Raw genomic sequence first — 22,239 nt, forward strand, 5'->3', positions numbered from 1 at the left:
GTGAGATGCTATAAAGAATTTGTTCAAGCCTTTGTATTCTGACAATAAAACCTGTGATGACAATGAAGCCAAGCTGTATCAGTGCAAATCAGATGCCTTTCCCTTAGGTAAACATCAGTGATATGGAGTGGATAGAGATGCATGCATGGGTAGCAGCTAGTTTTTCTCAAAAAACCTTGCCCAGGCCTACATATACACACATGCAGATACATGCTCAACCTTGACTGACAGAAAAGACCCCCCGTATGAAGGAAATCATTATCTTTTACTGTATATATTTTTTTCTTTTCCATCTAAGCACACAATCTGTTTTCAAAGAGAACAATATTGTCGACCAAACTGACACCAATACATTACTGGGATCTATATTATAAGATCATTGATTTCAGTGGAATTTCAATAAATTTTATAATGCATTTAATCTGACATACATTGTCTTGTCCAATTGTACCTTTACTCAGAATATTGCTTTATTACTTAAACACAAGGATATTTTGTGTAGGAGACAAAATACAGCTGATTGAATTGTTCCTAATGTAATAGTGGTATTTATTTGAACAAACCTCTACAGAGATGGAAAGGAAATTCTTCCTGAACAGAATCTGAAATCAGAAGATATCCCTATAGTTCAATATTCTGCAGTTTCTGCTAGCTTGTCAACTACGTTACTTTAAATAGTTATTTATTTCTATTGAGCACAAGATCTTATATTGATAGACCAGTGAAGATCCTCTTCTTTCCAAAAGTATTTGCAACATGCATAAGTTTCTTCCACTGTGAATCAAAATTAGTTCAAAATTTCAATTATTGTAAATATAAATTTTTATCACTAAACAGAAGGCTAATATTTTATAGACAAAGAGAAATAGAATATTAAAGTAATCATGCCTTTTCCCAAGAGCAATAGCTATGTAGGTGAAGTGAAACATGTTTAACTGGAACCAAAACTACATTGTGGCCTCCATTAAATATCAAATTTACAAAAAAAAAGTTTTAAACATAAAATTTGAAAAAAGAACAAGGTGTTTTTCCCATTTTTATTTAACAAAAAAAAAATCTTACATACAAACTGAATTGAAAAAAAAAATCAGTATTTCAAACAATTTGTATCTTTGACTACATTTTCAAAAGGTACTCACTGCTCATTTCATTCCAAAAAGGAGCTCTTTGTAATTATTTTAATTAAAATATAAATAACATTCTTGAATTTAGTTTACTGCAGTAAAGAAAAAAAATATAAACATTGAAATGATAGCAGCTGTGAAATCACATTAAAAAAACCCCCTTTTTCTTCATGTAAGAAATTGTCATTTCTGGCAATATAAGAAAACCAAATAATTCACAAATGTACATTCATTTTTTGATTGAAACCCAGAAAACATTGTGTGAAAGCAATGTCTGCTCCCTTAAACATACCTTATAATTTTGTTCATAAAGTTTGTTCATCAGAAGGACCTAATTAATAAGTTAATGATTATATGGCAAGTACAGTTCTCTCAAATATGCATCATGTGATAGAAAGAAATCTGGTGAAGATTCAAATTATACAAAATAACATGCTAACAGATAACAGCAATGAGTAAAGACTAGCATTAGACATATGAGTGATTATCTATAAAATATGTATAGAGACGTACATATGTGCATAATATTTTATCTTTTAAAGCTTCTTCAATAATAGTCAAATTTATTGTAATGTTTTAGATGACTAGCACTTCAATTTTTACTGAAGAGCTTACTCAACTATCTATGTGTACATTTTTCTTTTTTCCCCTTTTACTTGTTTCAGTCAGCCACAGGAGTCACTGTTTTTAAAAGTCTGGCACTTATTCTATTGGTTTCTTTTGCTGAACTGCTAAGTTATGGAGACATACACAAACCGGCACCAGTTGTCAAGTGGTGGTCAGGAACAAACACATACACAGTGACACACAAGGATTTGATCAACCTGAGGAAATAGTAAAAGATACTTGCCCAAGGTGTCATGCAATAGGACTGAACCTGGACATGTGGTTGGAAAGCAATATTCTTACCACACAGTCACACCTACACCTATGCCACACCTGGTGCACAGGTTGATTGGGTGTACAAATGGGAGTAAGGTAACTCGATACAAGTTGTAAAGATTATTTATTCATTTGAATCTGATTTACTCTGCTCTTACTCCAAGTTTCTCACTTTGTACATTTCTTAGGAAAAATGTACAAAGAGAATAGTACAGAAGTAGAGACAGAGTGAAAACATTAGCTGAAAACACACACACATATATATGTGTGTGTGTGTGTACATATATAGACATGTGTAAGTGTGGTATATATTCTGTTATACCTATTTCTTTACTACCCACAAGGGGCTAAACACAGAGGAGACAAACAAGGACAGACAAAGGTATTAAGTCGATTATATCGACCCCAGTGCGTAACTGGTACTTAATTTATCGACCCCCGAAAGGATGAAAGGCAAAGTCAACCTCGGCGGAATTTGAACTCAAAACGTAATGGCAGGCAATATACCGCTAAGCATTTTGCCTGGCGCGCTAACGTGTCTGCCAGCTCACCGCCTTATACCACACTAGTTCCAGCTCAAGAGCTACAGCCATGCTGGGCACTGCCATCTGCTGGAGAATTGCTGTTATATATGTACACACACATACATACAATCCAAACAGTGTGCTGGAAGGTGCAATGCATTACCAAAAGGTTTGGACAGTGAATAAGTTCCACATTTGACTTCTATGCCTGCATTTTTGTCAAAAATGCAGATAAAGTGAATCAGTTGCATCTCTTGGGTAACAGGGCTTTTAGGATCATGTAATTTATGAGTCAAGAATTATTTTGTATAGTTCAAATAAATAAAAACGAAATAGATATAATACTGACAATTCAGTGGATTTCTAATCCTTGTAAAAATCATTCTTAAAATAATGTAAAAGTTCGATAGATGGTTTTTGTTTGTTTTTTTTTAAATAATTTAATTTTTGTATATGTTTTAAGAGATATGTTTGACAAGTTCTACAAAGCATTTGGGTGGAGAATCTGCTTCAAGAGACAACCAGAGCTAAAAATAATTAAGCAAAGAAATTCTGGAGTTTAGTGATCTGAGAGCAGCATGTGAAAATAATCACAGGACATGCACAACATACATATAAAGGGTAAAATACTGAAAACTAAGAAAATCGTGTTTTTTAAGTACTTCTTTGGACAAGCGAGAAATAATTCTCTGAAGACATAACATGAAAAAGGAGAAAGTGAAAACTGAATATACAAATATAGGTTTTCATTCTAAATCACTGCCTAAAAATTCACAACCGGTAGATTCTCTAATGGAAAATGAGCACAAACAAGAATTAATTGTGCACAATTGGACCCAACATTATTTATTACCAATTGCTTCCAATTAACATAACATTAACTCTTTTGTTACCATATTCTCATTGAAATACACTGTTTTTGTTTCAATTAATTTTGAAAATAATGAAGAATTCAGTAAAATTTAGTAGAATGTATTAAGCTCAAGTTTGGAATATAAATTACGAAATTTTGATGCAAGGTTTAACTAGGACAGTCTCAGGTGGTTTCCTATCAAAAGGGTTAAATCTAAACAAAACATTAAAATCATTGCTTGAAGAGAGCTGGGTTTATTTTATGAATGTATCATTTGTAAAGAGAAAGAATTGAGATAAACAAGAAAAAAAATGTAACTGAAGGAATTGCAAGGAAATGCTCTCAAGAAAAATATGCAAAAGTGAATTACTTTTGTGTTCTGTAACAGAACGGTAATTAATTCAAATTTTGATAAAGAAGGATAGGTATAATTACATCATTAGTATTGATACAGAATCGGTATATTGATATTATAACAGTCATTTCAAATACTGAACTAAAAAAATTTTTTTAACTTTTAAAATTAAATTTTACTAACTAGACAATTTTATATTAGTCATGATGAGTGATAAAAATCCTTAATAAATTACATTGTTCAATGTTTTAAAAAATCTCAACCTTTCTGATTTACTATCAGATAATATTTGATAAACATGAAAGTTACCCCTCAGAGATAAATAAGTACAACCACTACTATTAATTACTACCATCACAATTATTATAAGCTAATCAAAGAATTTTCCTGTCAAAGATTTACCCATTATAATGATTCCTTCTTTTAAAAGATTTCCTAAGGTTATGATCTGAACCTGCAACCTTCTTACTTGCCAAAATGGCATTTAAATAACCAGAGCTAACATTTACCAATTAAATATGTTAGATTAGAAATAGAAAAGGCACAAGTGACAAATTTATTTTTACTTTTCAAAGTATCATATTTTGAGAATGTCATATCAATATAAGTTCAGTTAATTTAGCTTGTTTTAAAAATAGATAGTTTGTTTTGTTGTTTTTCTTTTCAGCAAATCAGTTACAGCTCATAAATGAAGCTATTTTTCAGCACATCAACTGTCACAGTTAATTTTAACGGTTAAAAGCTGGAGATTGAAAACTTGTAAAAAGAAAACTTCAATACAAATAAACAATAAATAAAATAAGATAATGAACTTTAAAACTGTTACACTTAAAAACACTCAAGATAAATTATACACACACACATATATATACACATAAGTTGACTACATTGCAGCCATGTGGAGTTGCAATGGCCAGATGGATATGGTATCAGCCTCTCGGTTGAACAAGTTGTGGGATTAAACCTATCCCACCACTGTGCCTAAAGTAAGGTACTGAACCTTCCCTGACCCTCATAACTGATAGCAAGATAGAACAAAAAAACAACATTGGACTAAGTGAAAACTGATGAGTAGTTTACAATTCCAAGAGTGTGTCCTTGTACACAAGAGTGAATGGATTATGGTAAAATTTTAAATTTCAGATCTTTGAAGAAAAAACAATTAACAAGCAATACTCAATATGTTAAATTGTTGAAGGATGAGAAATTGGTGAAATGATAAATATACACTAATCCACCTGTTCATTTAGGCACCTGAACTTATTATTACCAGTCAATGTAGGAAATATGTAAATATGAGGATACTGAAGTCAGTAAATGTGTTAAAAAAAAGTGTAGTCAAAATATTCATGGGTATTGATGAGTAATGTTTGGTGATCAATGTCGTGGAGAAATAACTACATGTAAAGCCATTGTCAGTTATAACATTTTTATAAGATTTACATTAAAAGCTATATTAGCTGGGGTGTGAGTCTATAAAAAATGAAATGTGATATATATATATATAGAGAGAGATTTTCTGAATATTCAGCATATAGTAGACAACAATCTCAAATGTATATGTATATTGAAATGTGGTACCAAGCCCAAAAGTATGTTTAACAGTATTTGAAAAATTGTTTTAATAACCCTTTAGATATAAACATTATCACATCAATTCCTGTTGGGTTGTTTGGCAAAATTCAGCAATAAATAATACTTTCTAATATATATATATAAAATGCAAACTGGCAGAAACATTAGCACGCCAGGCAAAATGCTTAGCAGTATTTCATCTGTCTTTACGTTCTGAGTTCAAATTTTGCCAAGGTCGGCTTTGCCATTCATCTTTTCGGGGTGTTGATAAATTAAGTACCATTTGCATATTGAGGTTGATTTAATTGACTGGCCCTGCCCCCCAAAAATTTCGGGCCTTGTGCCTAGAATACAAAAGATTATATATATATATATATATATATATATATATATATATATCCAATCCACCAGTATACATACATACATACATATATATATATATATCAACATCATTATCACCATGTATCATCAACATCACCATCATATCCCCACCTTCTCGTATATATATTTACACACACAGCTTTTATCACTTCTAGCTTGCCAGTCTGTAAAGATTATGGACATGTACCTTCATCTAGACTCAGCAGGAAAAAAGAAACTAGAGCTACTGTTTGACAAACAAAAACTATATATATATGTATATATGTGTGTATGTATATATATATATATACATGCATCAACGAAAAACAAATAATAAAAATCTAGAAACTATAACATTGATAAAAATTGACTTACATGGAAAATATATAACTAATGGGAATGTGCACACTCTCTCTCTCTCTCTCTCAATCTCATATATTTGGAAATAGATGAAATTATATTAAAACAAAACAATTCAAATAACATGATGGACAGAAATTAAGGCTCAAAAAGTGTTGACTGCATTCATTATCAAGTTATAATGTTAATATCCTCTGCATAATATGAAATTAATAAGATCACGCTGAAACCAATGATCATACCAATATTTTGTAGTATGAACAGCTGCATTTTACCAACATCCTGGTTTTCTTTGGCTTCTACAACTTGGTTCATTTCTGGCATCTGTAATGTAAAACAGAATCAAGTTACAAAGTGATATATATATATTTTAAAATCCTTATTGTTGCCAATATCATTAACATCACAGCTTCAACTTTTAGTTTTCTATATTGATTTGAATGAAAGGCCACTATCCCTGGTGAAGAGGATTGTCCTGCAAGAGTCCTGTGTTGGTGCCACGTAAAAAGCACTCCTGTTGGTGTCATGTTAAAAGTATCCATCACACACTGTAAAGTGGTTGGCAATTAGGAAGGGCATCTACCCAGGAAAACCTGGGACGAGGTGGTGAAGCACGACCTTCAAACTTTAGGTCTCACCGAGGAAATGACCAGAGACCGAGACTTTTGGAAGTATGCTGTGCGTGGGAAGACCTGGCAGGACAAATGAGACCATAACCCGTGGCCTCTACCTGGGACGTAGCCAGCCCACTTATGCATACCTTTCCTTCTTGTGACACAAACCCTACTTGTGAAGACCTGTTGAGGCAAATGAAAATCAAAATCAAAATTGAAATCGATCAACATCAATGGAAATTGTAGCTGTGATACCCAGTGCCGGTGGCACATAAGAGAGCCATCCAAACGTGACCGTTGCCAGCGCTGCCCCGACTGGCCTCCGTGCCGGTGGCACGTAAAAAGCACCAACCGATTGTGGCTGTTTGCCAGCCTCGTCTGGCAGGTGGCACGTAAAAAGCACCCACTACACTCACGGAGTAGTTGGTGTTAGGAAGAGCATCCAGCTGTAGAAACACTGCCAGATCAGACTGGGCCTGGCGCAGCCTTCTGGCTTCCCAGACCCCAGTTGAACCGTCCAACCCATGCTAGCATGGAAAACGGACGTTAAACGATGATGAAGATGATGATGATGATCTAACTGTAGAAACCAAGCTAAATCAGGCTGGAATCTGGTGCAACTCCCCAGCTTGCCATCTCTGATTAAATTGCCCAACTCATGGCAGCATGGAAAACAGATGTTAAAGGATGATGATAATGATGACTTGTGAGATTTGTGGAAGTTATTTAAACTATCAGACATATGCCAGAATAAAAACTGTTCATGTAAAAAAAAACAAAAAAAAAAACATAACGGTGATAATGATAACAGTAACAAAAATAATATTGGTATTGATGATATCAACGGCAGCAATGATAACAAGACAGAGATTTTCAATGAATGAGAAAGTAAATGCTTCTAAAGTAAAATGTAAAAATGTAATGTAAAAATAATTTTAATGTAAATTGATGAAATTATATTATACAGAATAGAATATTTCAAGTTATTTCATTCCATAATTCATTCTTAAGAATTGAAAATCATTTTGGAATTTTTGTTATAGAAATTAGAAACAGGATTAAAATTATTAAATACAGTAATCACTTGCTATATTGTGGTTCACCTATCGTGCCCTCCATACATAACGGATTTTTTTGGCTAATATATGTAAATTTATATTGCAGACTCCTCAGTATATTGTGGGTTTCTGCAGCTGATAGGTATTTATATTTCTTTAGATTTCAATTATTTCTGTGGTAAAATAAGCATTTTTATGCCTAAAAATTAATAAACTAATAAATGAAAATACAGTACAGTGCTGCACTGTATAACACATTAATTAAAATATCTTAAAAGAAAATACAGTGTACTGTAGGTGAGTAAACAAAGAATTGCACATACTGTATGGAAAACGAAACTCAGGAGGTGAATGTGTGGTGTTGACCTGTTGAGGCAAGTGAAATCTAAATCAAATTCAATGATTGGCATCAGTGCTAGTGGAGCGCTAAGAGCACCATCCGAGCGTGACCGTTGCCAGAGCAGCTAACTGGCTTCCATGCCGGTTGCACGTAAAAAGCACCATTCAAGCGTGATCGTTACCAACGTCACCTTACCGGCACTTGTGCTGGTGGCACATGAAAAAACATTCAAGCGAGGTCGTTGCCAGTGCCGCTGGACTGGCTCCTGTGTAGGTGGAATGTAAAAAACACCATTTGAGCATGGCTGTTGCCAGTACTGCCTGACTGGCCCATGTGCTGGTGGCACATAAAAGCACCCACTACACTCTCGGAGTGGTTGGCATTAGGAAAGGCATCCAGCTGTAGAAACTCTGCCAGATCAGATTGGAGACTGGTGCAGCCATCTGGTTCGTTAGTCCTCAGTCAAATCATCCAACCCATGCTAGCATGGAAAGCAGACGTTAAACGATGATGATACCAATTATAAAAATAATAATAATAAATATATAATACAATACTGTTTCTACTTTGCTGATTTTCGCCTATCGCAGTGGAGTTTGGAATGTAATACCTGCGATAGTTAAGGGATTACTAGTATTTTATTCTTTTTTTTCGTGTTCAGTAAACTACTTATCAATAAATAAAATTCTATTTGTTTCTCCTGTCTTCTTTATCTGGCTTCACTATCATCAACAATGAATACAGCTTAAACAAATAATAACAATTCCTCTACCTAAAGCATTTCAAGAGCACTTTCAAAACTTAGCATCATGTAAAATATACCCATTGAAAAATATGGAGTTGGTTTGAAAGATCTACAAAACATTCTCTCTTCAATTTACAATTACATATAGAAAACATCTTTTCATGCACCACAGAACTAATACTTGCATAAAATTTGGTCTAACTGTAAGATAACATGGCAAATTGATAAATTCAACAAGAGAGAGAAGCTAAGGTTTTAAATCTTAAGAGATAAAACAAATGAACAAAATTATTTTAACCCTTTTGTTACCATATTTCTGTTGAAATGTTCTGTGTTTCTTTCAATTCATTTTAAATATAACAAAGAATTCAGTAAAATAACATAGTTATCATTCAGCTAGTGTTAAGAACATAAATTGTGATTAAGGTTTGGTGGAAGATTTTAATTCAAAATTTATGAAAACAAGACATTTGTACTACAAAGCCAGAGGCAGTTTCAGCCTGGTTGGTATCAAAAGGGTTAACCCTTTTGATACTAACAAATCTGACCCTGGTTCTATGATGTATATTTCTTGTTTTATAGTGATCTAAATTAAAACCTCCCATCAAAATTGTACGTTAATTTATGTTCCTAACAACAGTTTCATAATGGCAAAATTAACTGAAATAAAAGCAGTGTATTTCAATAGAAATTTGAAAATGAAAGACTTAACATAAATCCTATGATTCTTTATCATTTTATTATTGATGAAGTTTTATTCCCTGACAAATTACACAAATATTTATTTGAAAGACAGCCATATTTAAATACATAAAAGCCAATGCTTGAAAAATAACCATAGCTTTACTATTACTGATGGAGAAATTTGCTTTTCTTCAGATAATTATATCTATTTTGACAAACTTACTTAACTTTGAGTGTCACACTCAATTTGAAGAATAGTTACACTTAATCCTGAATGATTAAGCAATTAACACTTTAACTGAATTCAGAAATATTTGCTATTTTATAAATGTATTTCATAAACAACTTCAGTATTTGTGGTTAAGAACCATAGTAGTTTTAATTTAATTACATCATTGTGATGCTAGGTTATGGTTAAAGTTAAATGGCAGTGATATGTTACTTCTTAGATATGTAATCCTTACTCTAGTATGAGATGCCCTACAAATCACTACAGTGGTGTCACCTCAAAGTGTCCTACTAATCACTCAACAATGGTGTCACACTGAAATGCCTGATTGTTCCAACAGTGTTTCATTATAGAATTCATTTAGCCAGGTTCTGATTTTACAATCTTCATCATGCCAAATTCCAACTAATTGACTTGTGACTGCTACAACTCCAACAAAACCATTGATTAATGATGAAAAACAAAGCAAAAAAAATTGAATTCTTACCATGTCTACAAGTGAGATATAGAGAAACATGCCACCAGCTACTCCAAATATCCAAGTATGAGCTGCAGTAACTTCAGCCAATAAAATACCAAATATAAGACCAACATAACACATACAAGCAGACAAGAAATTAAAGAGCAGAGCTTTTTTTAATGTCATGCCAGAATTCAAAAGGATAGCAAAATCTCCTGCAAAGAAAAATAAGAAATGAAGTACCAATTAGATAATTGACATAAAATTCATTAGAAAGTTAGTGTATTTCCATTTTGGAAATCTTTAATGTTAAGATATTACCTTTGTGAAATAGGATTACAATCCTAAATAGTGCTTTTAGATAATACAGTTGATGTGTCTCGTGAAAATATTAAAATTTCAAGAAAGATTTTAGTCAATAAGATGGGTTAAATCAACACCTCACAACACAATGACCAAATGGGATTCTGCTGTAATCATATTCTTTATTGTGATTCTCCGGAATAGAGCTTTCCGTTATCATCATTGTCATAAATTAAATCTTAACACCCATTTGCCATAGCAGCATTTGCTGGATGAATTACTTTAGATATAAATTATAAAATTTAATAAATTCTAGTTGCAGTGAAGTCCCTATCAGAATGCTCAGATATATGTAAATGGTGCTAGGTCAAAACCTTTCAATGTGGGTGTTGGACTTTGGTAGGAATGTGTATAGTCGCATCTTCTTTTCATAATTTTCAAGAACTGGAATGACATGCACAACTGATGTGGAAGTGGTATCACAATCAGTGAATGTAGGATCATTCGGTTGATATTGGCTAAAGACATGGTACTACATGGCTCATGCAAATAGGTTTGCTGCCCAATGCTGCAAGGCAAGGATGAGAATTAGTGTTGTGAAGACTGAGACATTGGTCTCCTCAAGAAAGTTTTCCCAGTGCACTCTGCTTGCTAGTGGAGCAAAACTAAAGCAAGTGGAAAAGTTAAAGTATCTTGGAATCATATTCACAAGTAATGGGAGGCAGGAGGTTGAATTGGATGCTAGAATTTCAGGTGTTGGCATAGTATTTGGCAGCTCCAGCATTCAATCCCCAGAAGAGAAGAGGTAAAAAAAACCCAAATTTGCTATCTTCGGTTTGGTTTCATGCCTATCCTCACCTATGGTCACCAATTCTGGGTAATGACCAAAAGAGCACAATTGCTAATACAAGTGGCCAAGATGGAGTTCCTCCGAAGAATCTCTGGGGTAATGTTACTCAACAAAGTGCAAAGCTTGGAGATTAGGGAATCTCTCTCAATTGAGCCACTACTTCACATTGAGAAATCACAGCTCTAGTACTATGAACATGTAATAAGAAAGTTGTAAGAAAGAATCACAGGAAAGATTCTTCAAGCCAAGCCAACTGGCAGGAGGCCCAGGGGTAGACCAAGAATGAAATGGTTGGATAATATCCATAGTTTCAGTTGGTCATATTTGGGTATCCATCCAGAAAGTATAATGACAATTGATTCTGAGAGGATTCTATGGAGGAAGCACCTGAGGCCTCTGCTCCTATGACCTTCCTAGGAATAGGGAGTGGAGAAAATAGATGGAATAGTTAACTTCAATTCATATCAAGCTTTCAAATTCCAGCATTCAATATATATTAGATGTTAAGCAGGAAGTACCATGTAGCATAAATTGTACTGTGCATACATGAGCAATCACTAAGCACTAGAACAATGTGGTTGGCAAAACAGAAGGGGCAATTGGTTTCTAAGAGAGAAAAAAAAGTTGTTTTACCTATCCAGTTAGAGGTCTTTGGTCTTGTGCCACTGTACAACTATTCCCTTTGTTTAATTATTTCTTGTATCATTAAGGCATTTCTTATTTAGTTACATTTTTGCTTTATATTACTTTGTGTTAAGAACATTGCAATAGTGGCTCTGCATCCCATAAGAGCTATCTTTATCTTCAAATAAAATCATTTTATTTTATTAGAGTCAATAAAATAAGTACTAACATTAATTAGGATCAACTCAATTGATCATAGCTCTCTCTTAAAAATGTCAAGCCAACAATAAAAAAAAACTTATATTTGATTTTAAAAAATGTATCTCAACTTTTTGCCACTGCTTCATTTTGTAAATATAATGTTTCTTACCTAACTCATGAGGTAGTTCTTCACAAATAACAGCAAGGGAAACACTGATGCCGGTCATTACAGAAGAAGTGAAGGCAGCTCCAATGGACAAGCCATCAATAAAATTATGCAAAGCATCACCAAATATAATCATCCAAGCAACAGTTTTGATTGGTTTCTTTTTACTTGTTTTAATGATGCAGTCATTATAATCTCCACGACTGTTCTGTTGATTAAAAAATAAAAAATAAATAAATAAATATGAAACAAAATGTATATCATAAACATCATTGTAGTCAGCACCATCATCATCCTAAACACAATCATATCATCATCAAATCTGAAGAGATATCATATAATATATTTCTCTCACATTGTGCTTTTCTGTTCCAAATCTCATACAAAAATTACCTCTCACAATCCTTCTTTTCCAAAACTGAATTCTCACATTTTCCCTTCCAAACAATCTTCAACAATTCAACCTGGAGACTAACTGTACTAACCAAAAGATTCCATTGAGGAAGCATCTCAGAAATTCTATGGCTTCTGCACCTACTTATCAAGCTATAATTTTATAAGGCATGATAGATATCTTAATTAACATGAACATAACTAAGAAGTGTGAAATACAATTGTGGTGTTGCACTACTGGCCTCAAAGTCTTGAGTTCAAATGCCATCAGATTTATCTACCAAACTGAAGATCAGTGTCATTCCTATACTATTCACTACTAAGTCATTGGCAAGGTAAAGAATATCCAGATGCCAAATACTTTTTCCAACAATAGAAGCAAACATATCCAACACCAATTCCATGCATACTGAATTAATGTGAAATTATTAATTTCTTTTCATTACATACAAAGTTTTGTACTTGCTATTCCATATTTTTGAGATGAGGAATTATGTACATTTTTTTTACAGTGGATGGATAGATGTCCTCACCTTGTTTGTTGTTACTACAATGTTTCAGCTGATGTACTCTCCAGCCTTCATCAGGTGTTCTGGTGGAATTTTGAACCCAACCCCCTATTTGACTAATGGGGTATTTTTTTTTGTTTATGTTATATTTTTCTGTAGATATTATTTCCCAAGTCCCTGCTTGGGATTGAATTCAGAATCCGAGGGTTAGCAGTCTGCGCTTTTATCCACTGTGCTGTATGCCTGTAGACAATTATAGAGTGAATTTTTGGGCTTATAGACCTAATATTTTATCTTTTCTTAATACCAGTTCCCATATAACATTCATATCTGCACTAGGTCTGCTTAGGAAAAAGACAATCAGCTGATATTCCTGGCTGTATTAATAACATGCACTGAGGATGGGTTCAGGACATTTGCATAGTGCAAGCCAACCTTCACTGAATACCTCAACTTCAAATCCCACCAGCCATACAGTATAAAGAGAGGAATTGCTCAGTGTCTAAAACATCGAGCAAAGACTATAAGTAGTGATCCTGATACACACCATGAAGAAATGACCAGGCTTAGAAACAATCTACTATGCAACAACTACCCAGAAAACATACTATCCACTCCAATTAGGAAAAGGAGAGAGGATGAAACCCATAAACTGACCGCAGTCTGTCTACCTTATGTCAAAGGCTTCTCACAAAAGATACAAAAGACATGCAGTCTATAGGACATCAAGACAGTATTCAGAAGTAATACAGCACTTTGCATATATCTCCTCCAAGTAAAACCACCCATAGAAGAGAATCATCATCATCATCGTTTAACATCCGCTTTCCATGCTAGCATGGGTTGGACAATTTGACTGAGGACTGGTGAACCAGATGGCTGCACCAGGCTCCAGTCTTGATCTGGCAGAGTTTCTACAGCTGGATGCCCTTCCTAACGCCAACCACTCCAAAAATTACATGTACTCCATCCCATGCAGTTGCAGTAGGTTACACAAGGGCAAAACATGCTGCCCCCTTAAAATAAGGGTAGAGGAACATTGTAAAGCTGTGACACAAGGAGATATAGAAAAATCAGGTATAGCCAATCATTTATGGAAAAATAGTCACCACTTTCCCCTGTGGGATGAAGTCAAATAATAGACAGAGAACACCACTGGAAAATACGAAAATTAAAAGAGGCAGCACATATGCTAGGACACAATAATCTCCTAAGCAGACTCAATGCAGATATAAATGTAATATGGGAACCAGTATTAAGAAAAGATAAAATATTAGGTTTATAGGCCCAAAAATTCACCCTATAATTGCCTACAGGAAGTGGATAAGAGTGCAGGCTACTAACCCTTGGATTCTGTGTCTGATCCCAGGCAGGGACTTGGGAAATAATATCAACAGAAAAAATAACATCGGCAAAAGAAAAGAATACCTTAGGAATGAGGAGAGAGTACTCCATTAGTCAAATAAAGGGTTGGGTTTGAAATTCCCCCAGAACATCTGATGAAGGCTGGAGAGTACATCAGCCGAAATGTTGTGGTAACAACAAACAAGGTGAGGACACCTATCCGTCCATTGTAAATAAAATTTTGTACTTATTTTATCAACTCCTACAAAAGATACAGAGTTAGTTTACACCAAAGCATATAGTCTGGCACTTTGCTTCCTTGATCATATTCACATAGAAATTTAAGATACTAAACAATAATGTACTAAATGGAAGATTACATAATTTTAAGATTTGATTTGAACTTACATCATTACAATTTGTTTCAGTTTTAGCTTGTATATCTAAAAATTCACTGCTGTTAGTTCGACCCAAGCTTGATGTGCACTGACTAGCAGACGCATGATAATTTGAAGGATCTTTCAGCTTTGCAGTGTCATTGTCTACAGGAGTCTTGGATTTCACAGAGCAAACAATATCTGATATATTGGGATTTTCTTCCAGACAACTAATTTGGCGGTTTTTGTTTTTATCCTGAAATTGAGCAAAAGAGAAACAGGTAATAATCACTTTGGCAACAAAATTTGATAAACATCAAAATTGGAGCAGCTGTTAAAAAGATGTTGATGCTTAAAACTAAAACAGACAATTACAATATAAACTCTACACTATATCTTCACAAGGTATGCACCTTAATTCTAATGAGAAGTACAATCACATTCAACCACCATAAAGTCATGAATGTTAAGCTATAAAAGCTTGGTGTCATCATCATCATCATCATCATCGTTTAGCATCCGCTTTCCATGCTAGCATGGGTTGGACAGTTCAACTGGGGTCTGGGAAACCAGAAGGCTGCACCAGGCCCAGTCTGATCTGGCAATGTTTCTATGGCTGGATGCCCTTCCTAACGCCAACCACTCCGTGAGTGTAGTGGGTGCTTTTAAGTGCTACCGGCACAGGTGCCAGACGAGGCTGGCAAACAGCCACGATCGGATGGTGCTTTTTAAGTGCCACCAGCACGGGGGCCAGGCGAGGCTGGCAATGGCCATGATCGGATGGTGTATCCTACCTAAAATACTAAGGTAGCATAATGTACACTCAGAAAAAAATATGCTTTAAAAACATAATCAGAGAGTTACAGTAAGTTTTCTTTTCGGGCAGAAAATCAATTGTTTTTAGAATCTGGAATATAGTAGAAGAAAATATTTCCACATCTTACTGTTAACAATATCAGAATGCTAAAATGTGTATTTGGCGTTGAAGCATCTGAATTTTAAGACAATGATGAAATATGTTTACTCACCATTATCATGCTATATTCTGCTTCATCATCCTCATTGTTGTTCTAAAAGAAGGGATGAAACAAAATACAATAAAATTACTTTAAAGTTAAAACTCATTTGCGAATATAGCTGAAATTATGAAAAATATGTAGATATTTAAAAAAATCTTTTATAAGTTTTCTATTTGTCAATATACGAGCTGTAGTTATAGAATATAATGTCATCAACAGAAAGAGTTATTAGTTTGTTTTTTTCATTTTTCCAATAGTGACAATTAAATTCAGTGTGTAATAATTAAATTTAAGAACTTTTCACTGATTATTTTATTAGTATTGTTAACTAATTATTAAAAATTCATGCATAAAGGCTTTCATTCTAAAACAAACAATTACAAAATACAGAGAATAAAATCTGATTTGTGGGCCTAACAGGGTATTTATTTAAAATTCATTATGATTTCATGTAACTGTGAAAAACAGAGTTAATTGCTTGACTCTTAGCTAAATTTCAATATGAAATTTCAGCTCCATTGGCTTCAATGAAAATGATATCCCTCTTTCAAAACTGAAACACAGAAATGGCTTCTCACCATCACTTCTCATTTTATGTAAGTATTTAAGCTCACTACTGCAACCTAACAAATCAGTCATCAATTACACACTGTCCTAACTGCTTAATATAAGGCTTCCTATGTCTTGACAGCTTTTCAAAGCAACGCTCTGGTTTCATGAAATTTAGTGGATAAGAGATAAATCTTTCTTTGCATAAAGTGCCAGTCTATTTCAGATAGCATTGCCAGACATGATACATATACATGAAAGGGTAGTAGTACATAAAATGGACTCTATATGTTTTAATAATTCTTGAAATACTATGCTCTTATATATACTGATAATGTAGGCATTATAGGGTTAAGAAAATTACTCAGAACAATCAAAAAAGCACTTGTGAATTTGTACTTTTTTTGTCTCACTGAATATTATTGCAACATATTTTAGTTACACCACACAAATGTCATCATCATTTCAATGTTCAATTTTCCATGTTTGTATAGGTCTAACAGAATTTAAGGCAATTAAAATGAAACAGTAACTGATGATCACATTAACACAGTCTAAGGCACAACCTATTTCATAGTCCCTTACATTATATGTATAGAAATAGATTTAACAGTTGCTTTATAAGAAAAGTTATCTGTAAAAAGATTGCCAACTGATGAAATTCTGTTATTCTCTCCATGGCCACAAGACCACAAATTTTTGAGGAGGAAATAGTCAATTATATTGATTCTAGTACTTGACAAGCACTTTACTTTAGCTTCTATGGAAGGATGAAAGACATGGTCAACCACAGCAGAATTTAAACCCAGAGTATAAAAAAAAAAACTAACTATATACTGTATGATGCACTGACTGATGTTCTAAGAATTCTACCAACTCACCACCCTCAAGGAATGTTGCTGACTATGTACTAGCTGACAGGACCATTATCAATTTAACAACCATTTTGCCTTGCCAAAATTGTTATCAGATATAAAATGTCAGAAAAGAATGGAACAGATGTATCTATAATGTACATAGATGGAAAGTTAAGAAGAAATAATTACAGTAATACGAAAGTAAAAAAAAAAATCTTACCTTCTTCCATTCAAATGCTGACTTTAGAAATCTTTCAATAAGGAAAAATAAATATACCCCTCCCATAATTGTAGTGCTCATCCATAAATAACCATGTCGGTCCTCTTGTGTACCAACAAGTTCAAAGGCCTGGAAAGAGAACAAGAAAATTACAAAATTAAGATGTTTTGTATTAATTTTGGACTTCAGTTTTGAATATCTGACATCCACTATTTCATTACGGTATGGTATGGGTATTTTTAATTTGAACATCAAATGAGATGGTATCAAAAAGTTCCCAGACTGTAGCATACAAACAAATGGCAGCACACGGTTGCATGTGCAGTGAGAGCTAGCAGTGACCTTCATGAGGCAATGTGCCCTGTGACATTGTTGTGTTTATTTCCCAAGTTGTGAAATTTGTGTTTTGCGATCACGTGTATGCTGTAATCTGCCATTTTGACATGGACAAGAAGTTGGAACAAAGAGCCAATGTGAAATTTTGCAATAAAGTTGGGAAGTCTGCTAAAGAGACATTGAGCATGTTTAGGCAAGCTTACAGCGACAAGGCAATGGGTCATACGCAATGTTTCAAAAGGGGAAGAACATTCCTGGACGCAGTAAGATACCAATAACAGGAATAACTGTCAAATCCTCAACCAAGAAGTCTCTTCTCTAATCAAAACTGTCAACTTAAGTATTACCTAACAAATAAACAAATTTCTTTCATCTTTTCCACATCTTTTATATAAGGACTACAGAGACACTAACTTTCCATCATTTATCCCTACTTACACATGAAAATATGACCACGAATTTGTGAAGGAGTGGAAAATTTCCATGATTCCGGGTTCAGTCCCACTGCGTGGCATCTTGGGCAAGTGTCTTCTGCTATAGCCCCGGGCCGACCAATGCCTTGTGAGTGGATTTGGTAGACGGAAACTGAAAGAAGCCTGTCGTATATATGTATATATATATGTGGGGGGGGGTGTCTGTGTTTGTCCCCCAAGCATTGCTTGACAACCGATGCTGGTATGTTTATGTTCCTGTCACTTAGCGGTTCGGCAAAAGAGACCGATAGAATAAGTACTGGGCTTACAAAGAATAAGTCCCGGGGTCGATTTGACCGACTAAAGGCGGTGCTTGAGCATGGCCGCAGTCAAATGACTGAAACAAGTAAAAGAGTATATCAGAAAAGATTTTCAAAATGTGAAAATGTAATTCTGCATCACCTGCACATATACACATATGCACAAATGATGCAGTATTGCATTTTCACATTTGGAAAACCTTTTCTGATATGTTGGAATTTCTGGTATTATGCATCACTTCTAAGTATAAAACAAATATTTATATTACCTTTTCCCATGTTTTGTTGTCACCTGTTATGGTCTTGTTCCATTTTTTGTTTTTTTTTTATATATATTATCTTTTACTTGTTTCAGTTATTGGACTGCAGCCATGCTAGTCTAGTCAAACAAATTGACCTTAGTACCTATTCAATGAGTTTCTTTACCAAGTTGCAAAGTTACGGGAACATAAACAAATCAATATTGGCCATCAAATGGTGGTGCAGGACAAACACAAAGACATACACAAACACCCACACACATTATCTAAAACAGCTTGATTCAGTTCGATGCAACTTCAAGTTTCACAAACCCCTACAAGGAAGCCTGCTCCTTCATGTTTCTGGAATGCTGAATGCCAATTTGACATTTTAGAAACCTAAAGGAGTCTTCCCATTAGGGGCCTGTAGCACGGAACTGAATCAAACTGTTTTAAATAATGCATGTAACTCCTACTAAATGTATTGAGTGCCCTGTTCTTTCATTTGTCTGCTCACTCTTGTGTGTTTATACATACATGCATACATACATATACACGATGGCTCCTTTCAGTTTCTGATAACCAAATCCACTCGCAAGGCTTTGATCAGGGCCATAGTAGAAGATTCTTGCCCGAGTGGATCTGAACATAAAATAATGTAATTGGGAAGCAAGCTTCTTACCACACAGGCATTCCTGTGCGCGCGCACACACACATACACACACACACAAAAGAACATTTTAAAAAACCCATCTGCATGAGGAAATAAATTTGAAGAGTATTGAAAATTTGATAACTTACCTCTGGAATTAGGACAAGAAGCCCACTTCCTGCAAGACTTCCTACAGCCAAAGCAACAAGGAAGAGCAGGACTTTTTTATAGATACGTGTATTCATGACAGGCAGTACCACCACACCACAGAGAGCACACAGGTTGATAAGTGTTACAAACAAGAAACCAAATCCCCATGCTGAAAGAAACCATTGAAAATACCTGAAATCAATATTATTTTTTTCTCCTTAAAGAATGTAGCTATGCACATGTTCCATATGTATACAAGTAGTGTGTGTGTGTGTGTGGATGTTTATTAGTATCCATGTGTCTGTGCAGGTGTGCATGTCAGTAGGTGTATTACTAAAAGGGTGGGTAGGATGGTTTTACTCAAACTCATTTGTTCAGGTCATGTGAACTGAAACTAAATATAAACATCATTCTATGAATACACTCTTCTGATCCATGATAGTTATAATTTAAGCATTTAGGATTCCCAAGTGAAAATAGTCTGAGAGTAGTTTATTATATTATCTAAGTGATATTTGCTTATTTTCATTTTCAAATGGGCTTCTTCAGTCTGTCATCAGCATGCTGATTTTCCCATGATTTTACCAGAGCATAATATTTTGTGGTGGTGAGAACAAGTGGGTTTTAGTTTTATGTCCTATAAGTTACTAATTTCAATTTTGCAATGTAGATAAAGATAGTTTATTTTCTAAGCTGCTCTCTTCTTGATCTATTGAAGCTAAGTTATTCAGATAATCTTCATGCCATATCACCAACCCCCATCTATTTCCAAGTAAGAGATCAAGAGTGAATTGCAGAAGGTCCTGAACTCACGGAAAACAACTTCCAGGCCAGATTCCAAAAGTGGCAGGAATGCTGAGAGTGGTGCAGTGCTGTGCAAGGTAACTATTTTAAAGGAGATGATGTTAAAACTAAGGTAAATGTGTTATTTTTTATTAAACATAACTATTCCGGGAACCTTTTGATAGCACCTTGTAGTTTTAGACATCTGAGAAAGAGATGGATTGTCACAGCTGAAATTACTTTGATGATAAATCTACCCTTGATCAGTGTTGACAAAAGGCAAACAGTTGTAAAGGTTTTTTTTTTCTTTTCTTCTTTTTTTTTCTAGTAATGAACTGTACAGATCTGAAGTATCAGCTTTCACTTAAACGGACAGTTATGTGTCTTACTCAAGGACACATCACAGTGCTGGTGATAGAATACAAAGTGCTGGCTCTTCAGCTGACAGCCAGAAATCCTATTAACTCAGCCACTAACAACAATTATTAGACACTCAATAAAAATAATAAAATAAATACAAGCAATACACAGAACTTACAGTGTGGCTAGTCAGAGACAGTAACATCTAGTCAGATTTTCAGCTTTGAAATGGTTTAACTATGGTTACAATTGAATATAACATCCTTTATCGTCATCACCACCACTAATAATAATTATCATCATTGAGATGCTTGAACGGAGATGTGTGGATATATGTTGCATGCAAGAAGTAAGGTGGAGAGGAGGTTCTGCTAGGTTCCTCACAGGCAAGGAACACAGGTACAAGATTTTCTGGGCAGGGAACACTGACGGGGTTGGAGGCGTGGGTATACTTATCGCTGAGAAATGGGTAGATAAAGTAATTGAGGTAATCAGAGTATGCGACAGAATACTTAAGATTAGGTTAGCGCTTCATCATAGTTTAGCAACCATTATATCAGCCTATGCTCCTCAGTCGGGGCTACCTGATGGACAGAAAGACCGATTCTATGACACTCTACTGCAGACTACCTCGTTGACGAACGACAGAGACCTTCTCTTTGTGGCTGGTGACTTCAATGGTCACGTTGGACGACATGCTGGGGGCTTCCATGGCGTACATGGAGGCTATGGCTCTGGTTCCCGCAACGAGGAGGGAACCAGGCTGCTGGAGTTCTGCGATGCAAATAATCTTATGATTTGCAACACTAACTTCAGGAAACCTACCAGCCACCTAGTCACCTACCGATCGGGCCAACATACCAGCCAAATTGACTACATCCTTGCCAGGCAAAGGGAGAGATGGCTACTTATAAATGCCAAAACCTTCCCAGGCGAAGAATGTACCCCACAACATAGACTGGTAGTTAGTGACTTTAGGATCAGGAGTAGGAGGACAACCAGAAGACGACCAACATGGAGAAGAAGGACCTGGAAGCTTAAGGATCCTGTGAATGGACAGAGATTTAGAGACATGTTACTTGAAGCCTTTGACGAAGTAGAAGGGGATAGAGTATCACATGGGGTAGAGGACAACTGGACGTTTCTAAGGGACAACCTGCTGAGAGCCACTGACCAGATCTGTGGTTGGTGCAAAGTCCCCTCTCGTCCCAAGGTAACGTGGTGGTGGAACAGTGTCGTAGACAGGGCTATTAGAGAAAAGAGACAGACTTGGAAGCACTGGAAGAATGGTGGTAGCAGGGAATTGTATCAGACTGCTAAAAGGGAAGCTAGGAGACAGGTCTATCTAGCCAGAGGGGAAGCAGATAAGAAAAAATTTGCCAATGTTCTGCGCCATGAGGACCAAAGACTG

General features: G+C 35.0%; 1 protein-coding gene and 1 long non-coding RNA gene across 2 annotated transcripts in view; both read right to left on the reverse strand.

Moving 5' to 3' along the window:
• Positions 1-1,023: 1,023 nt before the first annotated feature.
• On the reverse strand, positions 1,024-5,555 carry LOC118763627. The gene is made up of 2 exons (XR_004999389.1): positions 2,568-5,555; positions 1,024-2,328 (listed from the first exon to the last, which is right to left on the reverse strand). It is a non-coding gene; the product is annotated as an uncharacterized LOC118763627 (long non-coding RNA).
• A 147-nt stretch (positions 5,556-5,702) lies between these two features.
• LOC115212099 (metal cation symporter ZIP8) overlaps positions 5,703-22,239 on the reverse strand; it is a 36,492-nt gene continuing 19,955 nt past the window's right edge. The window contains exons 3-9 of the mRNA XM_029780940.2: positions 19,685-19,854; positions 17,576-17,704; positions 15,959-16,000; positions 14,962-15,186; positions 12,311-12,515; positions 10,191-10,378; positions 5,703-6,357 (exon numbers count right to left, since the gene is read on the reverse strand). Coding sequence (XP_029636800.1) covers positions 6,205-6,357; positions 10,191-10,378; positions 12,311-12,515; positions 14,962-15,186; positions 15,959-16,000; positions 17,576-17,704; positions 19,685-19,854 — 1,112 coding nt within the window. The 3' untranslated portion in view covers positions 5,703-6,204. The remainder of the gene's footprint in view (positions 6,358-10,190; positions 10,379-12,310; positions 12,516-14,961; positions 15,187-15,958; positions 16,001-17,575; positions 17,705-19,684; positions 19,855-22,239) is intronic.

This window comes from Octopus sinensis, linkage group LG5, assembly GCF_006345805.1.
Source record: "Octopus sinensis linkage group LG5, ASM634580v1, whole genome shotgun sequence".
Classification (NCBI taxonomy): Eukaryota; Metazoa; Mollusca; class Cephalopoda; order Octopoda; family Octopodidae; genus Octopus; species Octopus sinensis.